A 26852-nucleotide genomic window follows, 5' to 3' on the forward strand; every position below is an offset into this window, starting at 1 on the left:
TCTTCTGGTTATCAATGGTCAAGGCAGTAAATAGACTGTAAATTGCATTCTCTTTTCCCATCATCTGAACACAGGACTTTATTTCTTCAGGGTAAACAGAAATATTTTGCATTCCCTCAGCTCTCCTGAAAAGAATATGTGTGTCTTACTTGGGAGTTGACACAGAGCTTTGTTTCAGATCTTAATGGTGAAGGAAGATTCCTCTATATTGTGAGGAAGGAGGACCTTCTCTCGTTTCGTTTATTGTGGTAATAGGGGAAATAACTTGAAAATAACCTTTTCTCAAGTGCCACAGCAAAGCATTTGCATTTCCCAGACAAGGAAATAGTTCATTAATGTAAAACTCTTCCAAGCCAATTAAATATATTTAGAAAATAATATCCTGGCATGAGGCACTTCTGTAGGATTAATGACCAGGAGAGGCACACATTGTCTAGGGCGCGACCAGAGGGCCACTAACTGTGCTAGGGGATCAAGAAACTCTAGACAACAGCCTTGGCTCTGAGGCCATAGGTCTGACACTGAGAAGAATAAAGCACAGAAATATGATTTCTTTTTCCTCTAGTGAAAAACGGTTATTTTGGGGGTATTTATGGAGCAATTTTGAGACCATCCTGGATGTAAACCAATCTCATCATGCCTCCAGTTTATTCTTTATTATGGTGCCGAGGTAACATTAATCAAAGGATGAAAATGTCTTAAATCTATCAGTGTAGTTTACACTAAAATCTTCAAATTTAACTGTTCAAGGAACATTGCCTGGCTAAAATAAACACTATAAATTCCTTCTAAGGATATTACATTTCACGAGCTTCACTGTTGTTCTTAATAGCAACTACTGAAAAACCTGAAACTTTACGTCAATTATTCTAATACTCTTGCTCTTCTGAAGAAATAGTAAGAGCAATCTATAGTTGTCTTCCCCATCCCCCCAGAATGTTCTCCTTATCTCAAAGTAAATTTGTTACACATGAGAATTCTTCTATAGAACTGTCATTGAGAAAGTCTTCCACAATATCTGTATTTTCTCTATCCTTGGTAGCAAGCGTGCCTTAATTTAAATCATTCAAGATTTTCTATATGAAATGATGGGTGAAGAGAAAAGACAATGCAGTTCAAATGGTTGGAGTGTGGCATGGAGAATAGAAAAATTACATAATAGAATAATAATAATATTAAATTTATTGAGTGCCTCCTATGTGCAGGCACTATTCTAAGCATTTTACATATATTAACTCTTTTAATCCTGAGCCCTAATAATCACAATTATTTTAAATGTATTTTTTAAAGTGGGCATGGAAAAGTCAACCCAAAGCATTAGGTACAAATGAGATTCTGATTTTCAGTTCTCAACTGCTCTCATGGCTTGTTTTGGAAGTTTGCAATCACTGAACATCTTAGGGGTGACTGTTTTGATCTGCTACTGTAACCCTGGCTCTGGATGCAGGTCATCCTCTTGCCAGTGGCAATTGGATATAAGATGAACTCAAGGGGCAACACTAAACTGGGAAAACAAGAAAGAAAAATCAATGAGAGCAGATGGAAAAGTGTTTCTGACAAGATACATGTAAGAGATGTTTACACATGTAATTTCATATGGGAAATTTTAGAAACCAACAGTTTTGGTTCATTAACCATAAGCTGTACCGATGCAATAACAGGTAACAACAATCTAAGGAACATATTAATGAAACAGGCAACTCAAGGAAAGGCTATGCATTGCTTCACACTAAAGTAAATTAAAGAAATGAGTCAATCTGTGACAAGGAGAATGGAAACGTTGCAAAGTAAAGAAGAACCACTTAGGAGGTAAAAAGCACCTGACTGAACATAACAATGGAGAAGGAAGGTGGGAAGATGGGTGGGTAGAAGAATGGGTGGAAAATGAGGAAATGGTGTTGGAAAAGACTAGAGGAAGAGTAAAGAATTGACAACAGTTAGTGATGACAGAAATAGCAAACAAAGACAATTTTCTAGCTGCAAGGCAGTCTTTTAGTATGAAAACATACAATATGGAGATTCATAAGCACGATAGCCATAAACTATTGTTTAGATCCTATGAAAGAAAACTGAAAAGCAGTTTTAGAGGTTCTTCAATTAGCTGGACCTAAAGAAAAACTTCCATGACTTGTATAAAAGTATGCCATTCACAGGCATAAGGAAAGAAAACTTCCTTGAAATAAGCTATACTTTTTCCTCCAGAAAAATCTCAGATGTGCCCTAGCCAGTTTGGCTCAGCGGATAGAGCGTCGGCCTGCGGACTCAAGGGTCCCAGGTTCGATTCTGGTCAAGGGCATGTACCTTGGTTGCGGGCACATCCCCAGTAGGAGGTGTGTAGGAGGCAGCTGATCGATGTTCCTCTCTCATCGATGTTTCTAACTCTCTATCCCTCTCCCTTCCTTTCTGTAAAAAATCAATAAAATATATTAAAAAAAAAATCTCAGATGTAACATGACAGCTGACAAGTTACTTTACAGAAAACACAGAACATTGTGGTCCAGCTAGTTGAATGCACAAGGTACACAGAGCATCACAGGGGTGCCATGGATGGAGGGTAAGCTAGTTTAAGGTCCAGTCTACTGATTTCCTAAGTGGCTCCGGTAAATCACTTTAGTCACTGGGTTCCACAGGCAGGTGGTGGGAATGCCTAAACGTGCTTTCTTGACTACCTCCCAGGGGTACTGTGAGAATTAGTGTTGATATTAGCTCATTGGCAACCTGAGATGAAAGACACCATAAAACCAAGAATTATTATTTGTAAAGAGGGCTAATGGATAGGAAGAGGCCCGCAGAGGCAAGGTGTTTTTTAAAGGGAATTTTGTGAAGAGGTTATGCAATTTCTTAAGTGCCAACGACGAGGGCTAGTAGACTGGTTATATCGATATACCAGCTGTGCCCAAAGATAGCTGGGAATATCTAAATGAAATCACCATGTGATGTTGCCAAAAGCCTAATATGTATCTTCCAGCTAGATATATTAAATTAATTGGCTCATTCAGGAATGTTTTGCATTTCAAAAAAGTAAATGAGTTATAATTAATTATAATAACCAGTACCTGGTGCATTTTACATACTGTATTTTCGAAGTATATAACAAATAAGAACACTATAACTAGCCTTCTCCACAAGTCTTAAGAGTTTTGGAAGGGTACTCTTCCGAGATGACATATAAAAGACTGGCACAGGGAGGGTAAGCAGCCAGCCTACAGCCACATTATGAAACTGTATGCTTAAATCGGCTTGTGCTTTGATTTTTTCCCCAAGTCCACATGTTAGCATATTAAATTATTTCTGCCTCTGATCATCTGCTTAGATGCAAGGGCAGAAAGAAAGTTAGGGAAGGGGAAGGTCTTTCTGGGAATGTTCTGAACAGACAGAAGTATCTGAAGCCTCTGACCACGGGGAGGGGATCCTTTGTCTGCCTGGCATCTGGTGTCCAGATAAGATGCTAAGATGGATGTGAAGAGGAAACAATGCCAGGGCATGAAACCAACACCAATAGACACATTTCCAAAGCTATTCCACCCGGAGGAGAGAGAAGCACACGCTGGGAAAAACGAAGATGTGATCAGATGGAGGCTCAGCTATGCTTCACCAGGAGGACTTTCCGGCCCCAGGCAAGTTGCACCTTGACAGTTTTACCTGAATCTCCAGACAAGGCAGCTGTGCTTTTACTCCTGGCCAGGAACGAGTGCGTGGGCGTCAGCAGTCTGTTAACAACGCTGCTCTCCCAGGGGCTGAGCTGCAGGCGGCGAGCTAAACGTCACCACATAAGCAAGATGTTAGAAGCATTCCTTCCAGGGGCAAGAGGGTGCAGAGCATCACACCTATCGTTTCCACATGCCGGCCTTCGAGAGAGATGGGCTCTCTGGCGAGGACAGTGGGTGAGGAGTCAGGGCAACAGGAGCCCTACCCAGAGGAGCCGTTATTCTAGAGCATTGCCTCTCTTCAAAGGTTCATTTTGTGGCAGGCTCTATTAGTTGTACGGACGCAGTTTTTGCTAACCACCCTCCTATAGCAGTCAACAGATAACACAACAGAAATGTTATTTCCACGACAGGCTTGGCATGTATCACTGACTCCAGTCATACCTATCTGCCGTCTGCCCTTATCAGGATGGGCAGTGCCTGCTAGCACACCTCAGCCAAAGGGCTTCCTAAGTACCCTGAATAATCAGCTCCACCAGTGGCCATGCCAGCTTAATGCAAGACTGGATTTATAAGTAAATAAAGATAGAAAGGTCTCCATTACATTTTGATAGATCTCCATGAATTGTTACATGGGTAAATGGGGGGAAATTAAAGATAATAAAATGGAAGAGGACTCATGCACAATTCTGTATAGAATTTCCTTTTGACTTTTCCATTCAGCAAGTCAGGTTCTTTCAGGTCCCTGTGTGACAGCAACATAAAATTTTGGGGGAGCATAAGGGTAAAGTTGAAGCAAGATAAAATTAAACAGAAAAGCCAAAATCCAATATAAACATAAATGAGAGATTACTAGTTGGTGTGAAGAATCTGGAAGGTAAATTTAAAATAATGAAGTATGGTCCCAAATTATATTGGGGCTTGGCAAGCCCACTGTTAGGAAATGCATGCCAATCATAAATAATTAGCTTCCATTGTTAGCTTCCATTGATGGCTCATGAAAATACAGAGGCTACTTTCTAAAATTCCAGGAAAGATGTCTACAAAAATCACTCAAGTGATAAAATATCTTTATTTTAGAATGCATTTCCAGTGACTTATAAAAGACTTTAAAACTGTCTAAACCTGGCAAGGCCACTCTGTTCCTCATGGTAAACAGCAGGTATAAGTCCCTTTGCCTCTGGAGCAGTTGTTCTTATAACAATCTTTTATATAACATGTTTGAAATAAATGGCATTTATATTCTAGGAAAGTAGTTTTAGTTATTAGAAGCCATCCAGTATTACATGTATTATAGAAAATATTTGCTTCTATTTCAAAGAGGTACCAACTTCCAATAAGAACCTTAATTATCTGACTTAAAAAAAGAGTGACTATTTTGATCAAGGCTCTGGTGAATTTAATAATCAGTGAATTGTTTATTAGATTTTTCTGGTTATTCGGAGAGCCTTCATGCTTAAATTAAATCTTATCTAACAGCAAGACATTAACAAAAAGATCTATTACAAAAACCAATGTAATAGGTACAGAGGTAGTATAATGTACTAATTGAGAAACATGCTAATTACAAATTGCAGTATGGTAGTGTATGTGTGTGTTGTGTATCAACAACAAAAATATTGTAATCTAGAATTACAATACATCCACAGAAGATCAATGGGGGAAAATGATTAGGATTAAATTAAAATCTTCCACAGAACTCTATTTTTAGTAGATGAGAAAGGGAAGAAGAGATGAATGCTTCCTTTTTTAGATAAAATAGAATTGCAGAGATGGTTTATCATCGAAAAGACATGTCCCTCTACCCTACCCCTTCATTAAGTTCAATTAATCTTTATTTCTGTGCATCCTTAAGGCATCAACCAAAATTTGCCTCAAATGAAGATCATTAAAAACCCTCTTTGACTTGTGTTTAAAGCATATCTAAAGAGATTATTTAAAAGCTCCGACCTGTGAATGAATGATTTTGCTAAGAGACACGTTCCCTCTTCTACCACCTTCACAGCTATGCCCTGAGCAAAAGAGAGATAGATCTCTTCCATAAGGTAACTTTTTAGTAAAGATATGGACAGGAGAGTGAGTTTATGTTTTTTTGTTTTATTTTTTCACTTAGAGGGGCCTGATTTTAAGATGATAAACTCTGGAATGAAGAAATATTAATTCTCATGAAATAACTCTAAAGTATCGATCCTGTTTAAGCACTTAAAATGAGTTACTGACAATCCTCATAATAGACCACCTGGACCAGGGAGGCAAACAAACATGCTAGATATTTGCACCTGCATATTCCCCATGAGCAGAAAACCATTATTCGGTTCTAGACGATGGAGAAACCAGGCAAGTGTTGCCAGGTCCTGATTTTTCATTAAAAGTAGAAAACCTAAATTATATATTCCATTTTAAAAATGATGCCAATTAATTCAAATGAAAAAACAACAACAACAAATCCCCTGCTCAGGTCAAGCAGAACATGCCTGTGTGCAGAATTCAGTTTGAGGTCTACCACACCATGCCCTCTGTCCTAGACTCTAGGAAAAAATGTATAGACTAATTTTAAGCAAAGAGTAGGTGACTTCATTCTTACTTTAAAAAAAACCTCATTATTTGCCCTTGAGAAAAAAAGCTGGTTAAACAGGTAACTGAAGTTAATAAGAAATACACACGTTTAATGTAAAAATTTCCAGTGGCAATATTCACTCTATTGCAGCAATTATAGGAATCTTTGGTAGTCAGGGGTTTCCTTCTAACTCGGGTCATTTTATCAGTCTATGATGCTATATTCAGGTGTGATAATCAAAATATTTAAAAACTGGTAGGACATGGATGCCACTCATTAGCTCTGGAGGACCCGGGGAAGCATAGTTTGGGGAAGTGAATACTTACCAACTGGTATGAAAATATTTGAGTATTTTTAATAACCAGTACAGCATTCCAGCTGAATATCAACCTTGAGAATATCAGAGCCTCAGTTTAATACGAGCTCCCAGGCCTGTGCTGTGAGGTTGAGAAAGCTCAAAGCACCTAGTAATGGTATATGGATATATCCTCTAACAGATTAGTCTGTAAAAGCCTCTACTTTAGTAATTTAATAAAAAAGCTTTATAATTTGATGATAAAGCATAACCAACTTTTAAAAATAGCATAAAATAAACTAAGTAAATTACTTAAATTTTTAAATTAGGAAGTTCAAATTCAGGAGAATTTCTATTTTCTTTAAAAGACCCAGGCTTCTCACTGTCCTCTTGAGGGTTTTGCTTAACTTAAAAAAACTGCTTCCTGGAACTGAAGGAAGCCCTGGATGACCTAAATCTGTTAGATCCAGAAACTTTTTGATAAATGGGAAAAAAACAGAACTCCCCTATTTAGCATCTCCCTCCTATCCTATTGGTCAGCTTAGTATTCAGTTTTATAAGCCTGTACCATGATTCAAGGGGCAGTTTCCTGGCCCCAGTTATGACTTGTTTATTAAACTTCCCTTGACCCTTAACCTTTCCCAAAGGAAGAATGCACAGAGTCAGGGATGATCTTAGGAAGGGCATCCATGAAGGTAAAATCTGAAGATACAGTGCAGCAACATATAGCCGTGGGCAAACTACGGCCCGCGGGCCGGATCCGGCCCGTTCGGCTGTTCTATCCGGCCCGCAGAGCCGAAAGAGCGGAGGGTTCTCTTGCTCTCCCCTCCGCTCCTTTACTTTGAATTTATATTAGTTCACACAAACACTCCATCCATGCTTTTGTTCCGGCCCTCCGGTCCAGTTTAAGAACCCATTGTGGCCCTCGAGTCAAAAAGTTTGCCCACCCCTGGGTTAGGAGCTGGTAATCACTATTCTAGTCCCTCTTCTCTAACTGTCAGCCTCTGGGATACTGGTTCAGGCCCTTCACCTATTCGGGACTCTTACCCCAACTAGAGTAGATGAGTCATCCAACAAATTCCCCAAGTTTTAAGACCCTTTTTCTTAAGAATATCCAATCAGATATTATCATGCAGAATCTATAAAACATCTTATTTCTCGTTGACTCAGCATTGTCCTTCATAGGAAGTGTGAACAGGATGTTGTCTGGCTTATTGCCCATCTCCCACTCTCAACCTTACCCTAACTTAGCCCTGTCCTGGAGGAGGCAGTATGCAAGGTTTAACTTAAAAGTAGTGTAAAATCCCAACTGTAACTTGTCTGATATCTAGGCTCCCCAAAAGTATGAAATTAGAATAAGTGACCAGTTCCAAAGAAGAGAAGAATAGACAACTGTAAGAATAGCATTCACATGCTATATTTTAGGTTATATTAGGAGAATGAGTTTGAAAAGAAAGGCTATTTATTAAAGGCCTCTAATTTGACTACATGTCCAATATTGATTTAGGCAAATTAGGTTAAAGAGAAAAAAAGGAATGATTTAAGTTAAAAGGCAAGAACAGGAAGTTGTTCAAACATTTACTGTATTAAGTGATTAGTTATAAAACAACATCAGCACATATAATATTGTACATTATGACACCATAATTTTATACAATATAAAATACACAAATACACATACGCACATACAGAACATGCACACATTACATTCTTTTTCAAGACTACTAGTATAAACACTGAGCCTTTCCCCATCAGTTTCTTAATAAAGCACTTAAAGTAACCACAACTTGTTACTTTTAAAGAGTATGTATTTTTATATTGCACAATAATATTTTTGTTTTGTTTTTTAATGTAAAATCATTTAAATTATGTAAAACAAGTAGCTTATCTTAAAAGCTTGGTTTTTCCTACCATGATATATAAAAATATGTAAAATAAAACTTTCATTTAATAAATAACATTCATGTACTGTAAATCCATAAGATGAATAAAACTCAAAATTAAAATAAAATTTTAATTGGAGGATTATGATTATTAAAATTTTTAGGAGGCTTCACTGATGATATTATTGAATTTAGGCCAAATCCCTTAAGAGTAAATGAATGGAAACCAAAAAACCAGTCACACACACACAAGAAATGTGGCAAGAAAGGTTTGGTTAAATGAGAAGTTAGCAAAATGAAATCTACTAACATGAATCAATTAAGAAGTATTTTTTTTAAAAAAAGAAGATCAAAGACTGGAATTCCCAAAGTACAGATGAAAAGTCAAAGACAGTATGATTGAAGTAAAGTAAATGTTCATAACAAAGATTATTTGCATGTTAGTGGATAAGTGGGTGATTTCTGGAGCTGTAAACTCAGTTTACTAAAGAGTTGAGAGAAGCACCGCTTTCATCACTGCTAAATGCAATCATTCAGCCAAGTTCTAAAATGAGAAATGTTCTTGTCGCAAGGAAAATGCTGCTCAGCCGTTTATTGCTTTTTTATTCTGAAGTTTTTTTCTTCCTATTTAAGAAACGTAGGGAAAGCAACTTCAGATGCTTATTTTTATCTGTAAACATCCAGAAAAAAAAGCATTAAGTAAATAACAGAACACTTTTTTCGTTTTCCTTTTGACTGTACCTCTATCTGGAGAATTTAGTAAAGTTGCAGATGAAGAGGAGAGCCGCTTGCTAATGACGGGATCAACATGTTTCGAAAGATTCATGGTGGAAACTGACCGCCTGTCTGGATCTAAAACAAATGGAGATAATGCTAATTGACAGCCAGCATGCAGGATTGCAATTTCCTAGTTCGCTGATGGAAGGAAAAACTAGGACTGGATGCTTTCAGCTCTATCCCTAGATCTTTCGTGATAGCACAGTTTTCCAAGTGGACATTTGAAAGGTAACTTAAAGGGTAGAAATAAAATCATTTTTCTTATGGGATAAAATAAATGTTCAGCTCACCAGTTTGTCAGCCAGGGAAATTCAAGCATGTTATAATATGACGAATGAAGGCCAGTGGAGGGCAACTAAAACAATGGAGGCAGATTGTGAAGCAAAGAGAGGGCCATACATGTGACAGCCTTTATCATTTCCCAAAGCAGGAACAATGGGTAGACACAGTGCTGGTAAAACAGAGTAAACTCTAGAAGACAAAGAACACCAGGTTCTGCGAATCTGCCGATAGCTCGGCTCGCAGGGTCATTTGCACCCAGGGCATGAAAGTTCATGATAGGAAAATAGATTAACCAGAAAGAAGAGGAAGCACTATAGCATTTCTTTCTAAAAAGTCTACTAATAACCATATCTCTAAGCTGTTCTAGGCCCTAGAACATAGAGTTTAGTGTGGTTTACAAAGGTAGAAACAGCCCACAAACTTGCCTGACAAAATGGACGGTAATAGAAAGAAAATCAGAATTCCTTCCTTTAAGTATATTAACAATATTGTTCATCCTGCAGTCGAGTAATTTTGGAGCAATTCTTAAAGTTCAAGTCAGAAGAGAAATAGCAGTTACTTAAAAGGCAAAAATCAACTCTATTAGTTTGCTGTCTGTGCAGTGGAACCAAGTTGTAACAATACTTGGTAGCATAAATCATATTCCCTGAATAAAATTGTGTATATTAAAAGTCTAAAAATCTCATCATATTTATTTAGGAGGCAGGTAGATGGTCTATAATAGCCAATGGGGCTTAGCCATATTTTTTTTTATTTTCTATTATTCACATCTTCTAAAACCAAAAACAAACCAAAATATTCCTTGTGGGAGAAAGTCGTTCAAAACCTAGTTGCTATTGATCTAACTAACCTTGGTAGTACAAATTTTACAGTAAACTTTCCCCCACAGAATAACCATTTTTGGCCATTATTTACAATATAGAGGGAATAAGCAAATCTTCCACCAGCATCAGACATTTCTATCTCCTATTGGGGCTCATTTTATGGTTGAAGCATTTAGTTATTTAAAAAAAAATCCAAACATCATTTCTGTGACTCAAATTTATTTATAACTGATGGGCCCTTAGGGTGTTCCTAACATAAAGATTCAGGATAAAATGTCAAAAGGAACACCTTAATTATGAGGTTCAAGCACACAAGGAAGGATAATGAAAGATAATTCCAGGTGATTTTATAGCAATCCATTTTCTGATATTGCTTTATATGTTAAGCTCTAATTAGCGAAAAATTGTGTCTACATGCAGGCCTATCCTGCATGGTTAAAATTATGGGGGTATAATATATATTTATTACATTACTTTATACATAATAAGATAATTTTTAATCATTTCTTTTTCTCACTGAACCAAACACAAATTCACGAAAGGATTTTTGACGAACTGGCTTAAACATTAGTACAAAGTTTACAAGCCAGTGCTAGTTGATGTGGGAGCAGTCAGACAACACACTGATTTAATCTGATTAAATTTATTTTTTAGGGCCTTTTGTTGGTCAGTGAACACTGAATGAGTACCACCAGGAGTCAGGCATTGCTGTGTAGTAAGGGGGTATTCAAAATGAGGAAGGTCTGATTGTTGCTCTCGAGGTCACAGCATATCATTTTGACCTTTGAGAATTTTGGTGTATTCCCATTATTTCCAACCTTCTCTCATCTATGTAGCAGCAATTTGCTCTCATCCACAGCCCTTATAAAAACGAATTTTATCCAACATTTTACATTCTCTTGCTCTGAGTGGCAGTACTAACAGCCATTTATTGAACTCTGAATGCGAAAGCAAGAATTAAAGCTAGGGAACTTTATTTCCCTTCAAAGAAAATCTGTAACAGAGTATACTTCTGCCTACACATGAAAAACAAAGCCAAGGAAAAGAAAAACAGTAAGGTTATAAAAATATGACAGCTTTTCTACATGGAACATATGTGTAAAACTATCCCTAGAGTGAAACTTCATCTGTAAATGATCCTAATAATCATAGACTTGATAGGTGCCCCACCAAATAAGAGCCAAGAAAACTGCTTTCAATTTTGATTCACTCTGATAGAAAAGTAAATTATAGTAATATGACTTTAGACTTTTTTAACATGAAGGGGTTATAAAAATACACTAAATGTTAGAAATGAAAGAGAATAGAGCAAACAAACAAAAATCCATTAACATTTAGATTACAACTACAGGTGGCTACACAAGGATGGAATGGGAGTGGGGAGGGGAAACCAAACTGGATGTGCTTTGATCCCAGGTAATTTATTCGCTAAAAAAAAACACACCATTTTTTAAAAGTCTTATCTTAAAATGATCATTTAAGGAGAAAGTAAACATATCACATGTAATTATTTCAACAGCTTTAAGTCACCTGAGTTATATTATCACACTTAAGAAACACTGTGCTATATCCCAGATCTAGGTCTATGCAATAGGATATTAAGCAAGCATTATGACTAAGGTGGTGATGGTCCAGCTATTGATGAACTCTGGCCCTAGGTCTGAGGTGCTAGCTACAGGTCAGGCAATCAGCAATCACAGGGAGGTCTGTACCAGACTTTCTAGTACCACCCAAAGTTGTGAAGTGGTGGTCCAGGCCTGCTAAATCGAGAAAGGTGAATGATGATTCAACAAAACCACCTGGGGACAGAATGTAAGACAATGACTTTTCAAAGTAAATTAAAAAAAGAGGCTATCAGACTCACACAAATGAAAAAGAACTGACACACTATATAAAATTCAAGGTGGATTGAATTTACAGTACAAAAATAAGGCCTTTCACTAATTCCAAATTTCAGTATTCTCATGTCTATTTAAGAACAAGGGAATAGCTAAGATATCTACTATTTGTAGCCTCAAAACCTGCACTTTCTCTTACAAAGCTAGTGTTGCATACCTTTAGGGTCAGAATACATAAGCTCATAGTATTGTTTTTAATTAGTCAATAGGCCTATAATTCTTCTAGTGTAAAAGGTAAAACTGGCGAACCAATTTCATAATCCTGAAACCCTATGTAAATTAATTAAACTAATGTAGAGGTGAAACTAGCATGTTTATTTAGAAGCATTGCATAGATTTCTCTCTCCTCAAGGACTTTTATAACAAATGAGAAAAGCAGTCTTTGTTAAGGGGGAGAATCTTATCTTCTTACCTCCATCACCCTCTTATCCTCAAACAGTAGAAGCATCATTTAATTGTAGTGTCATTGTTTCAGCAGGATTTTTGTTTTGCAAACACAGAAGGAAAAAAAAGCAACTGCACTGCTCAGGAAAAACAAAGAAGGGACTGTGAAAGTGGTCACCGCCAGTTTACCTGTACTGTGAATGCTGGGGCTCGCATGGAGAGGGCCTCCCCATGACCATCGGTTATGCTTCTGTTTTGGCTTCTGGCTCCTTTCCATCGTACGTCGTACAACAGCTTCATGGCGCTCCTTAAATGGAACAGAGCAGCTGATGATTACATTCAACCTGGTTGTTTAAGGTTTCTTTAAATATTTTTTTTAAAAAATTGATTTGAGAGAAAAAGAGAATGAGAGAGAGAAACAATGATCTATTGCTCCACCTACTGATGCATTCATTAGTTGCTTCTTGTATGTGCCCTGACCTGAGATCAAACCCGAAACCTTGACGTATCAGGACAATGCTCTACCAATTGAGCTACTCAGCCAGAGCAAGGCTTCTTTAACATAAGACAGAGTGAGAGGGAGTACTTGACCTCAGTACTCCTATTTCTTAACATCTAGGAAATAGATTTCTAAAAAATATGGTTTTATTGACCTTTTTAAAAAAATGTTTTTGTTGATTTGAGAGAGAGAGAGAGAGAAAGGGAGGGGTGAAGGAGGGAGACGGGGAGAGATAGATAGATAGATAGATAGATAGATAGATAGATTGATAGATAGATAGATAGAAAGAGAGAAACATTGATTGGTTGCCTCCTGCATACACCTGATCAGGGATTGAACCTGAAACCTGAGTATATGCCCTGGATGGGGAGTCAACTGGTAACCTTTAGATGCATGGGGATGACATTCAACCAACTGAGCCACACTGGCCAGGGTTACACCTTATCTTAAAGTGAGAATATTATCAACCTCGGACGGTTACTGAAATCATTAGGAGTCAGTTGAAAAAGCCTGCTGCGTACAGTAGGTACCTAACAAATGATCTTTATTATTACTACTGGGAATGTGATGCTTTCACGGTAGTGCAGGTCTTACCTTACACAGATGTTAAACACATGTGGTACCATACCTAAACAGTGGAATTTAGAATCTGACTCCATAACTTACTGAGTTGTATAACCTTGTTATTTTACCCATCCTAATTCTATATTTCCATTTTTGCCAAGATTCAAGGGTTGAATAGGGATAAATGAGACAATCTAGCATGTGAAAAAGTTTGTCGATGGAAAAGCCCTATAGAAATCCAATGACTTGGCCTGACTGGTTTGGCTTAGTGGGTAGAGCGTTGGCCTGTGGACTGAAGGGTCTCAGATTTGATTCCGGTCAAGGGCACATACTTGATCCCCTGAAGGGTTGCAGGCTTGATCCCCAGCACCAGTCAGCACACATGTGGGAGGCAACCAATTGATGTGCCTCTCTCACATTGATGTTTCTCTCTCTCTGTCTCTTCCCCTCCCTTCTACGCTCTCTGAAATCAATGGAGTAAATATCCTCGGGTGAGAATTAACAACAACAAAAAAAACAAATCCAATGACTTGGAATGATCTTGATATTTCAGTATAGATTAACTGAACATAAAGAAGTTATAGGTCTAGAGCAGAGAAAATGGGCTTTTAAAGTTTCTGTGGAAATAGGAACAAGCACACCATTCTCTACAAGACTTCCACACTTCAACCTCCTTCCACACTGTGTCTGTCTGTCCAGCTGCTTACTCTGAGACAATTTTGCCACTCAGCACCTTAATGGGAAGTTTCATAGCAAGTCTGCTGCATTTCTGCAGTAGATGCACCTCCCACCCATTTCCCAGAGCGGCACATTACTTTGTCCTCCTCTAGTCTCTGCCTTCGCTTTTCCTCCACAGCAGCCCTCCTCCGCTCTTCCTTCAGCCTCTGCTCTTCCAACTTCTTCTTCCTTTCTTCCAGGTGCTTTTCGTAGTGCTGCCTGGCTCGCTCTTCTTTTTCTAACCAGAGTATTTCTCTTGCAGCTAGGAAGAAAGACAAGGCGAATCAAACACAGGCAGCTTCAAAACTTGAACAGTTAGGGCTGTGTAAGTGGCGTGCAATTAACACATATGGGTTCTTCGGTTTTGTAGTAACAAGCTGGCCTGTGCTTTCTTCAAATTTTCAGGAAAAAAGTACTGTGGTTAATTTTTAGCATTATTTCATATGCTAACAATGAGTTGAAGAAGATGAATGGAATTCTGCTCTTTGGGAATTCCTACAGTCTTCTAGTTTGATATACAAGTTGTCCCCAAAAATGTATATGCACTTTGAATAATTATCAATTACCATGGGTTAAACCTGAAAAGAAGGAAACATTAATTGAGCTATCAGCTGATAAAGTATATATACATTTTTGGGGGACAACCTGTATTATTACAATATATATATCACATGCTCTGCTCTCAATTAAGATAGTGATAAGATGCCCTAAAAACCAACAGTACTATCCGTCTCTCTCTTTTTAAAAAATGATATATTCTTCAGATTGAAAATGTGACTACATTTGTTTCAATAGAGCACTGGTTCTCAGACAGAATTAAAAGGACTTGGGAGAAAATCCCAAAGATTGATAGTTAATAAAAGGTATATTAAATGCCTCACAGACACACATATCACACTGAGTCAGATAAGCAATGTGAGGGGCCAAATCAGGAACTGATCTTGTGTCTGAAGAGCTCATAACCTAGTTAGATAAGAAAACATCACGAAATGAATAGAAACACAGAATTCAAAAAATAGTGTTTAGTGACGAAATGCTTCTTTTCTTCCTTACATATACATGTTCCTTCCTCCTGTTAGGGGAAAATATACAAAACTAATTTTTTGAGCCATGATAACTAAACACACCTTTAATATGAGTTACTAAAATTATAGGCAAAAGTAGCCAAACAAAATTTAAAGCATAAACCCTGAAACCTGTGGATATGCAATATAATACATCTATTTCTTAACACTTAGCTTGCCAACTACGTGGTCTTTGACTTTTATATCCTGTTTTGAGGCAAATTTCAGATTATTTGGGGACATTTATGAATGTAATATATTGCTTTTCTGTACGAAATCCAAAAGCCAACAAGATAAAATAAGAGATAAACATTTTTATGAAATATTAAATATCTTTAAAAATGGTAAGGTAAAATAAGAGTTAATTCACAGATTGATTTTCCTTAAATAATGTTTTTCATCAGATTACTTTCTTGCTCATGAATGTTTATTTTACTATTTCCTCATTAAATTTCAAGTCCCCCAGTTTCTCAAGTCCTACCTACACTTGGCCTTAATATTGTTATTTGGCCTTACTCTGTAATGCTCTCCATAGTACCCATTTCATTCTTAAAGTAGATCTGTCTCCTTACTACACCTTTCAAACAAACCATGTTTCTCCCATATCTTTGCTGCTGTTGTTGTAAGTTACTTAACCTTTCTATGCCTCACTACTGTTATGCTAAGTTGTGGATAAATATAGGCCCCTCCTCATAGATTTACTATGAAGATTAAAAGAATAATTTCACTTAACACAGAGTAGTTCTCTGCACTTAGTAAACTTTCAAGAAATATTAGTTATGACTGTCATCTTTGTCACTATCATCATCATCATGGTTTCAATCCAGAAAATTAAATTTGGTTCTTAAGGTTGTGTTATCTCAATAGGAATAGACATTACTACAATTATAATTACTATTTATTTATTTATTTATTTATTTATATTGTCTGAAGTTTTACATATGTTTCCTTTTCCCCCAATTGACCCCCGCCCCCCAGTCATTCCCACCCTGGGTACCACTGCCCCAGTGTCTGTGTCCATTGGTTATGCTAATATGCATGCATATGAGTCCTTTGGTTGCTCTCAAACTCCACCCCCCCCTCCTCTCCCCTACCATTTGTCTCTGGATCTATTCTTGTTTATCAAATTATGTTGATCATTATATCCCACATATGAGTGAGATCATGTGATATTTATCCTTCTCTGACTGGCTTATTTCGCTTAGCATAATACTCTCCAGTTCCATCCATGCTGTTGCAAATGGTAAAAGTTCCTTCTTTTTTATAGTGGCATAGTATTCCATTGTGTAGATGTACCACAGTTTTTCAATCCACTCATCTGCTGATGGGCACTTAGGTTGTTTCCAAATCTTAGCTATTGTAAATTGTGCTGCTATGAACATAGGGGTGCATATATCCTTTCTGACTGGTGTTTCTGAATTCTTGGGATATAGTCCTAGAAGTGGGAACACTGGGTCAAATGGGAATTCCATTTTTAACTTTTTTGAGGAAACTCCATACTGTCTTCCACAGTGGCTGCACCAGTGTGCATTCCCACCAGCAGTGCAGGACAATTATACTTACTTTTAACCCAAATAATCTCTTAAAGGAAGAACGTATCTTTATCCATTAAACTCTTATCAAGTGCCACTTCCATTTTTTTCTACCAGGAAGTCAAGATCCTATTGCAGAGCCTTCTTTAAACAACTGTCTTTTTTTAAAAACAGTCATACAGAAAATAGGCAAACAATGGTGAAATAAGCAAACAACACTTTCATATTATTGCAGAGTATGCTGGTGAATCCTAGAATTATTACCAAGTACAGATCATGCAACTTTTTAAAATTGAAGTATAACATATAAAATATTTCAACATTTAAATAAGAATTTAAAAGTTAATTTATCCTAAGAGGTTTAGCTATTTAAAATATCTCCTAAGGATGCCAGATAATGTGAAAGTCTTAAATCATTAAAAAATGATATTTTTGAACACAAGAAAAAAAATCAACAACTGCTGTGGACTGAAGTGTGCTCTGCCCCACACCCCCCATTCATATGTTGAAACCCTAACTACCCAATATGACAGCATTTGGTGACAGGGCCTTTAGGAGGTAAAATGAGGTCATAAGGGTAGGGGTCTAATCCAATAGGATTAGAGGCCTTAAAAGAAGAGACACCAAGTGCTCTCTGCACCCTACTCTACATGTTCAGATGCTCCTTTGAGAACAAAGCAGGCTTCTGCAAGCCAGGAAGAGAGCGCTCATCAGAAACTGAACCCTGCTGAACCCCGATCTCAAACTTTCCAACCTCCAGAACTGTGAGAAAATAAATTTCTGTTGTTTTAAGCCACCCAGTCTATCGTATTTTGTTATGGCAACCTGAGCAGACAACTCATTCAGTATTTAAATCATTAACAATCACTAATTTCGTAGAGGCAGCTCTGTAAAAGTATAATAGCATGTCCAAAAAGAAACTATGATGAATATTATTAACCTTTACTCATGTGAAGTTAATATCCCCCCCTCCAATTCTGGGATCGTAATATAAAAAGAAATGAAAACCCACTGTAGCCCCCGAAATACTGGACATTAACACGTCAGTCCCACCCTTGAGCTGCTGCCACCAGGATTATACTTTAATGACACTGTGACAGTGTGTCAGTGCCACACGAAGGGGAGCTCCACTATCAATCTGGACTCCAGTTAGAAACACACAGCGACTCTGGTACTGAAAGAATAAAAAATAAAAAGCAGGGCATTGTAGTGGATAGAGCACGGGGACCTGAGTCTACCCCCCGTCCCGCTTCTGAACAAGAAGTGACTTCTGTGGTCCTGCCTGTCCCCTCAGATTGCTATGGTACCATCTTCCTGACAGAGTGACCAGGAGGGTCCACGGTAACATACAGAGCACTTAGCACAGTGCCAGGTATGTCGTAGGGACTCAATACATGTAGGTAATTATAGTGAGTGAATTGTTTTGTTTTTTTTTACTCATTATTATGGATTTATTAAAATATTTTCAATAAATAAGAAATAACAGGTTAGTAGCATTTATAAAGAACTGTAGTCTATAGCAGATATCCAAATGTTGTAAAATTCCAGTGGACATCATTTTGAATAATTTAACATTCAAATCTAACCCAGCAAGTTTAACAGCATTACACAAAAAAATCATAATTCAAAATCATTAATTAATGAACTTATTTTGCTTCCAAAAATTATTTCTTGGAACATCACGCTTAGGATCTGCTTAAAGTATAAAGTATGTCATAAAAAGTTATAAAGTTATTGATATTTATTTTGTTTGGGAGAATGCCTCGCTATACAGGACCATGAGCACATCTTAAAAACATGGCAACAGCTACAAGCCACACAGACCAATTCCTGTGTGACATCTGCGGCCTGCTCCCAGAAACCTTCCCTCACCCTTCAACTCTCCTGCTAGCCTTTCCTGATCTTGCTTATTAATGGATCCCTTGGTGGATCCCTTTATTTTTTGAATTTTTATTATTTTTTGTTGTTGTTCATCCTTGCCCAAGGATTTTTTTTAAATTTTATTTTATTGTTTAGAGTATTACAAATAGTAGTATATATATCTCCTTTTTTTCTTTATTGACCTTCCCTCAGCCCGCTGGCACATGCCCTCATCCCACCCCCGCAGTGTCTTGTGTCCATTAGTTGTGCTTATATGCATGCACACAAGTCCTTTGGTTGATCTGTGAGTGAATCTTTTTGATGGTCATATTAATTCCTGTCCTATTGCTAGAGAGAAAATTCAGCCAAGGGGAAGAACACAGGTAGGACAGAGAACTCAAATGGCGCATTTTGCACGCATGGGCTGGGTGGACTCCCCATTCAGTCACATTCAACAATCTACTGCCCGGTCTGGTCCTTCTGCATAGGCTTACCTTTGTGTAGGTGGAGTACAAATTTCACTATCAAATGAAGGAAAGAAAACCATGACACTCAGAGAACAGAGTAACATTATCACTTAATCTCTGACACACATACAGCTGCTGTCCTAGTTTCATACTGAGATATACAAGGATATAAATAGGTTACAAGTAACACTGGGTACCAGAATAGCCAGTAATATCCTGAAGAGCCAGAAAATGATAATATCTGAGTTCAGGTACAGATTCTGTCAATGATCCTGTGTGACCTTGGGGAAATTACCTAACCTATCTGACTCTAAATTAGGAAGTGTGTACAAAGAGATCTTCAAGCTCTTTTCAATGAACTCCCATGACTCAACTTTTTGTTTTTACCTTTGAGGACATGTGTGGGATTATAATTAGGTTTCTCTTTTACTTGCTTTTTTATGTTAAAATTTTAAATCTTTGTACTGTATGTTAATAATGATTGATTACATTCAAGTAAATTTCATTTTAATGTTGCTTTGAAAACACTGACTACATGTGTTAAATAATAACTCTAAGGGGAAAAAAAGGAATCTAATTTGGCTAACCCTACATCATTAACCCTAGGCGGTGGAATGGAAAAATAAGAAGAGCATCTGTGCAAGAAATACTGATTAATTTCATTTAATAGTCAAGAAATGAGAATGAAAGGTAATCACCAGTAGTATAGAAAATTACAGCACCACTTTCACATTAATAAGGGGAATCATGGAAATTCAATGCTTGTATCAAACCAACCCCTACCACTAAAGCTACCCCTCCAATAAAAAAGGAAAAAAATAAAGTTAAAAAAATAATCTAAAAGGAATAAAATCAAGCCTATTACTTACGACTGAAATTTTTAGACCAGGCCAAAACAAAAACATGAAGTTATTTGTTGTTGTTGTTGTTGTTTTTTAAACTTACAACAAAGTGTCAAATAAAGCATAAAAATAATGAGCAAATAGCTACCAGGCAGGTAAAAACAATGAAATAAATGTAGGAATAGTACTACCAAACAAAATGGAATTGAAGATCAAATGAGGGGGAAAAAAACCTCAAAGGAGTTAAATAGCTCTCCCAAGATCACATAATCTAAAAGAATTGCAATTTTACTTCAGCTCTGATTCCAAAGCCTGTACTCTCAGGTACCACACAATACTTCCTCCAGAGTCACATGCCTCCTAAAATTTCCACTTGAATTTCCCAGTCAGATGCATCACATAACTGTACTGATTAACTGCATATTCATCCATACCTCAAATCAGAACCTGCTGTTTTCTATATTGATAACAAATTCACTTAACCTCCAAATGCTCTACAAAAGGTCCTCCTCAATTTCTCCCTCATAAAATCAATTATATCTCAACAAAGCAGTTTTTTAAACAAAATTTTTCCTTCATGGATGCTTCAACCTAACTCAACACATCTAAACAAATGACTCTATCATTTTACACCAGAACTATCTCTAAAACTTTGTATCTTCTCTCAATCTTCTCCCCTGGAGGCTAATGGGACTGAGGTGCTGGGACAGGGGAGTATCCCTGTGGAAGACTTTCCTTATACAATGGGCTGAAGGAGTTGGAGATAAGAGAGCCACACAGTGTCAAACCTTATCTTCAGGGTTATCATCATCATGGTGAGATGTCTTCCCCTCTTACTTTGTTCTGACACCCACATGATTTACAGGTATTATCTTCACAGTCACTCTGTGAGGTAGACACTGCCATTAAACATTTTATTATGAGAAGTCTGGGACACAGAGAGGTGAAGTAACCTGCCTGACATCTCACAATAAGCCAGTGGTGGAACTGGAATTCAAACTCTGGACTGTCTGATTCTCGAAGCACACAATGAGCCATTATACTAAAAGACATGATTTGGAACACCTCCCTATGACTAAAGCTCCTCCTCTAAATTGGGACAAGTTGGTCATCCATTGGGAAGATCCTGATCTCCTAATGTCACTCTTAGTCTTTATCATCATCTGTTTATAAGACCCTTTACTTTTCAGATTTTAGATCTTTCAGCCTTCAAGGCAAAGTAAATTTGAGAGAAACAAATAATGTCTGCTTAGTCATGATGATTCATTTTATGTTAAAGCTTCAGCCTCTGAGTTACCTAACTCATCCCATAACAAGCATTTATTCTTTTCAGCCCTGAGCCTGACTCATGATATAGCTCCTTTGGTATGTGCTGATGTCCATATCCCTCCCACTATCGTGTATTCAGATCCCTCAGATGCTCATAACCTGCCTGACAGCCTTAGGAGCGTTTGTGTCATACATTCATTAAGTGATAACTTCAGGAGACCAGATGCCAAGATTGACCATAGATCTGCCCAAGTTTTATCCAGAAGAAATTTGGATTAGAAAGACTGCTTTCCCAAAGCCCACCCATTTTTATTTATTTATTTATTTATTTATTTATTTATTTATTTATTTATTTATTTAGTTAGTTAGTTAGTTAGTTAGTTAGTTTTTATTTTTGGTGCGGGTTCTGTCAAAAGCAAGTACTGTCCTAATCAAATAATGTGAAGTATGGCCCTAACCGGTTTGGCTCAGTGGATAGAGCGTCGGCCTGTGGACTGAAAGGTCCCAGGTTCGATTCCGGTCAAGGGCATGTACCTTGGTTGCGGGCACATCCCTAGTAGGGAGTGTGCAAGAGGCAGCTGAATCAGTGTTTCTCTCTCATCGATGTTTCTAACTCTCTATCCCTCTCCCTTCCTCTCTGTAAAAAAATCAATAAAATATATTATAAAAAATAATGTGAAGTATGAAATCAGGAGCAGTGCCATTTATGACTGTAATCAGAGGCACAGCATTCCTGGTTATTTACTAATTAACCCTAACTTCCCTATCAACATTTTTGAGATAAACATTCTAAGTCAGATTAAAACGATCATTTATTACTTGTCTACACCCTTATTATTAATATACTGCTGTCCCTGAGTTGACAACCCACTGACATTAGAAAGAGAAAAAAAGGCAAAGTAAAAAAGCTGTGACTGGATGGGAAGGAACTCTGGTGAAATTATCTGAGAAAAGAAGAACAAAACTCAAATATAATTTAATTGACATATGTTTGAAGGTCAAAATCCTTTGTCCATTACCTTATTGTTGTTTCTAATATATTATATTATAATACATCTTTTATAGCTTTGAACTTAGCTATAAAATCCAATATAAATGAACTGAATGACAGAATTTATTAGCTCAAAATTTTCATCATGAGCTATATGAGTCAATCACCTAAGCCTTTGAGAATCTTCCATAATTTTATAGAATCCCTGAAAGTCCTGTAGGGAATGTGACTCTAATGACATCAATAATTTGTATCACCTTCCAAAAGGGAAACCCTGAATTTCCCTAAACACAGAAGACTATTTCTGTGGTAAACATTCCTTAAATATTCTCTTGAGTTTTGTCAGCATACTATAGGACTATTGCTTTTATAATAACATATACGAAGAACAAGCAGTTTTAAGACACAACTATTTGATAGATTACCTTTGTATATTTGTTCCTCTAAGAATAAGAATTTAAGACTTGCTTAAGAATAAGAATTCAAGACCTGTTTGACTTAACAATTATAAAGACAGGTATTAACTGATAATTTGGCAATGTCTTAACTAATTTGCAGTACACCTGCTGCATTCGTCTCTACTTATATTCAAGTGCACAGACTTACTATGCATTTAACATTCAACAAGTAATTGTTAGACACTGACTATGTGTTCTTGGTACTAAGCTATAGAAATAAAATAATGACAGTCCTTTTTCTTATGGAGCTTATATTCCAGTGGGGGCAGACAGACATATATGGAATGTGTACATGCTTAGATGTTGAAACTGTTGAAAAATAGAGAGTGCTAGCCCTGACTGGTTTGGCTCAGTGGATAGAGCGTTGGCCTGCAGACTGAAGGGTCCCAGGTTCGATTCCAGTCAAGGGCATGTTCCTTGGTTGCGGGCACATCCCTAGTAGGAGGTGTGCAGGAGGCAGCTGATCGATGTTTCTCTCTCATCGATGTTTCTAACTCTTTATCTCTCTCCCTTCCTTTCTAAAAAAAAAAAATAAAAGAGTGCTAGTGTGAAGTTTGAGTGAGGAAAGGCCTCACTGAAAAGATGGAATTTAAACCACACCTGAAGGAGGAGAGGGAATGAGCTATGCAGGTGGAAGCATTCCAGCTGGGACACAGCAATTTAAGTTCCAGAAGGTTGATCTTTTCACTTTAATATTCCTGGTCCTGGCTCAATAGTAACCACACATTAAATACATTAAATATTTATTGAACGAGTAATTAACTACAATAGCATGAAATTGCTAAAAAAAAATAAGAGTGGTGATCGTTAGTTTTCCTTTAAGCTACATAGGATAAAAAATTATACTGTTACACAAATTCTACATGCTCTGATCCTCGTAAATGTTTTTGAAGAAAAATTGGTAACCAGGATCTATTCCTAGTTCATACAGACAGAATTATGTACTCAGTGGACTCCAAAGCTGACAAATGATCAATTCAATGAAATTTTCTCAAAAAGTTGTCAAAAACTGCTTGCATTTTGCCCTCTCGCTGTGTCAAATGAAGCAGGCACTTGGCACTCCTGCATCGCACTTGAGCGGGGAAGTAGTCTAACCCAGTGGTCAGCAAACTGTGGCTCGCGAGCCACATGCGGCTCTTTGGCCCCTTGAGTGTGGCTCTTCCACAAAATACCATGGCCTGGGCGAGTCTATTTTGAAGTGGCATTAGAAGAAGTTTAAGTTTAAAAAATTTGGCTCTCAAAAGAAATTTCAATCGTACTGTTGATATTTGGCTCTGTTGACTAATGAGTTTGCCGACCACTGGTCTAACCTTTCCTTCATATGATGGTTGCATACGTGCCCAGCTTTGTAATCTCAGGAAGTCCACTGCCAGCATGGAGGGCACAGGGATCGGTTTCACTTAACACCGTCACCATTTGTTGAGGACTTTTAACATGACAATGTCACTACTTGCTGAGAAATTTTAACAGGGATCTTGATGACCCCATACAAATTAAAAACATGCTTAAACAGCTGATGTGGCAGAAAAAAAGAGGGTCTATTAACTACTCCATTTTTCTAGATTCTTTCGGTTCCTTCCTTAAGCTAAAAATAAGATAAGTGACATTGTATTAAATAAATTACATTATTTGATAAGCCCACACAATAAAAAGTACAACCACTGTGTTAATTTGCTACTAAATGTGATAATACATAGTGAAGTATTTAGAACACTGCTCAATAAACATTGATATTACTGTTTATGAATAAGGTTAGGGTAATGTTTTTTTTGTTGTTTTTTTTTTAAAATATATTTTATTGATATTTTACAGAGAGGAAGGGAGAGGGATAGAGAGCCAGAAACATCGATGAGAGAGAAACATCGATCAGCTGCCTCCTGCACACCACCCACTGGGGATGTGCTCGCAACCAAGGCACATGCCCTTGACCAGAATCGAACCCGGGACCCTTCAGTCCGCAGGCCGACGCTCTATCCACTGAGCCAAACCGGTTTTGGCTAGGGTAATGTTAATATTAGTACTTAATTAAAAACTAGGGTTAAAATCAATAAAAATCAAGAAAATCAGTAAATATTTATTACACATCTGTTTATATTTAGCACTGTGCCACATATTAGCATACAAAGAATTGGAAAGCAATGGTCACATCCTTTAAAAGCTTAAAATATAAACAGCCACGGAGGTCTATAAAATCTAACTAGAAAAAGTTCAGCGGAGTATAAAAAGGTGAAAGATAATGAAGACTAAGAAGGTGTCAAAAAGAAAGACTGGTACTAACTGTGACAGAGCTGGACTGATGAAGTACATCAATCAGATAGATTTGGTGACTGAGATATAAATGCATTAAGGCCTGGACTAGGATTATAGCAGAGGCAGTAAATTTAACGTCATGGATCTGAGATTTATGCTGAAGACAGAGGAAGCTAGTCTTATGAATAAATGGATTAAGGATAAAGGAAGTGTGGCAACTTGCACTTACATACTGGGCTAGAGAGAGCTGCAGCCTGAGCTAGAGGACTAGGCTGAGTCCAGATTGACCACTGGTAGCTACAAGTGGCTCAACAGGCCAGTGTGGAGACTGGTCAGTGCACAGCATTGAGCCACCAAGGAAGAGAGAACGTTTTAGTCTTCAAAAATCCCTAATACTAGCACAGGTAGAAAGATACCAGTTCCTCTAGCAGCACCAGAAGTATCAAAAATAGCTAAAAGGAATAATTTTGGGGGCCCCCAAAAATACTGGTGCAATTGATCAGAACAGAGAAATGACCCAAAGGAGTAAATTTTGGAGTGAAAGTTAATGAACAATTTAGTTGTATAGAAGGTGAGTTTCAGATAATAGGAATACATCGACTGCTTTATGAGTAGATGGAGATGTTGAAACCATTTGAACAAATAAGATTTCCCCCCTCTAGGAAAAAACAAAATTAAAGTTCAGAAGAGAGATGGCAAAAAAAAATGCAGAAGTCAAGAGGGAGAAGTTTGAAGAAATGGCCTGAATAGAGTCAGATGGAATAGAATGGTTGTGCGATTCCTTCATGTATAAATCTTTTAAGGCAGAAAATTAATGCTTTCAGGGTCCAAATGTTCAACCAAAGAGAGAGAACAATCCCAAACATGAAAATTTATGCCTGATTTTATGTGATAAATGGAAAGATAATGTAGAAAGAGCTGGCCACATGACATAATCCTACCATAAAAGCATTGAAGCATGACTCAGAGGTTTAACACACAGAAAGTCATTAATAGGGCCTCCCATTTGCAATCAGTACAAACATGACATGCCACCAAAAAAACAAAAAAAAAACAAAACAAAGACCTTCATTCTCTCTACCTTGCTTTTTAAAAAACCGTGGATTAAAGAGAATCTTTTAATGTTAATTTCAACCCTACATCCAACAGTGAATAATCAGTTTCACTGGCCAATCACTTTAAATTTTGCTTTGTTGGAATTTCTGGAATGGGTCCCCCCCTTTTTCTTTCTTTTTTTTTTTTTTAACTTGGAAAGCTTAAAATTTAAAAACTTTGTAATACTGATGTTACCAACTATTTTTTGTTTTCAAAAAAGCACAGTCCAAAGATATGCTATTCAGTGACAGGCAGTCTCTCACCCCCTTTTAAAAAAAAATTCAACTGCTCCCATAGCTTCTGCAAAGCACAGTTTATGGGTAGTTCGTCAGGTGTGCCCTTAGATTTTCTTTTAGTGCTAAAGATTTTTTAAATCAGCCTTATGTATTCAAAGGCACAGCTTAAATTAGATGCTAGACTTTACATGGCTCTTTACGAATGCATGTAGTGCATTTGCAGAATGTTTACTTGTATATTTATGAAGATTCCAGGGAGCCTCTCAAGACTTAGTTTCTACTATGATGGCGTAAGTGGAAAAGAATAAGCAAAAAGACACTTACAAAATTTAAAAATACAATGCGACTAATGCAAATAAAAAATTAGAATTTATCTATTTCATTAACATTATGATTGTTAACAACAACAAAAGAGATGAGATCAGAATTAAGGAAAACTATATTTAACTTGGCAGGGTTAA

General features: G+C 37.2%; 1 protein-coding gene across 14 annotated transcripts in view; it reads right to left on the reverse strand.

Moving 5' to 3' along the window:
- The window catches only part of MAP7 (microtubule associated protein 7), a gene marked incomplete at its 3' end in the record, with an annotated part of 149354 nt that overhangs the window by 23856 nt on the left and 98646 nt on the right, over positions 1-26852 (reverse strand). For 9 of the 14 annotated variants that reach the window (XM_080665976.1, XM_080665975.1, XM_080665974.1 and 6 more), the window contains 4 exons: positions 14426-14589; positions 12737-12854; positions 9124-9234; positions 3643-3756 (listed from right to left, as the gene is read on the reverse strand). In XM_080665976.1, the coding sequence (XP_080522102.1) occupies positions 3643-3756; positions 9124-9234; positions 12737-12854; positions 14426-14589 (507 nt within the window). The remainder of the gene's footprint in view (positions 1-3642; positions 3757-9123; positions 9235-12736; positions 12855-14425; positions 14590-26852) is intronic. The other 5 variants (XM_080665968.1, XM_080665967.1, XM_080665966.1 and 2 more) reach the window with 1 other exon arrangement.

The sequence above is a fragment of the Plecotus auritus genome, assembly GCF_963455305.1.
Source record: "Plecotus auritus genome assembly, chromosome: 4".
In the NCBI taxonomy this organism is placed as follows: Eukaryota; Metazoa; Chordata; class Mammalia; order Chiroptera; family Vespertilionidae; genus Plecotus; species Plecotus auritus.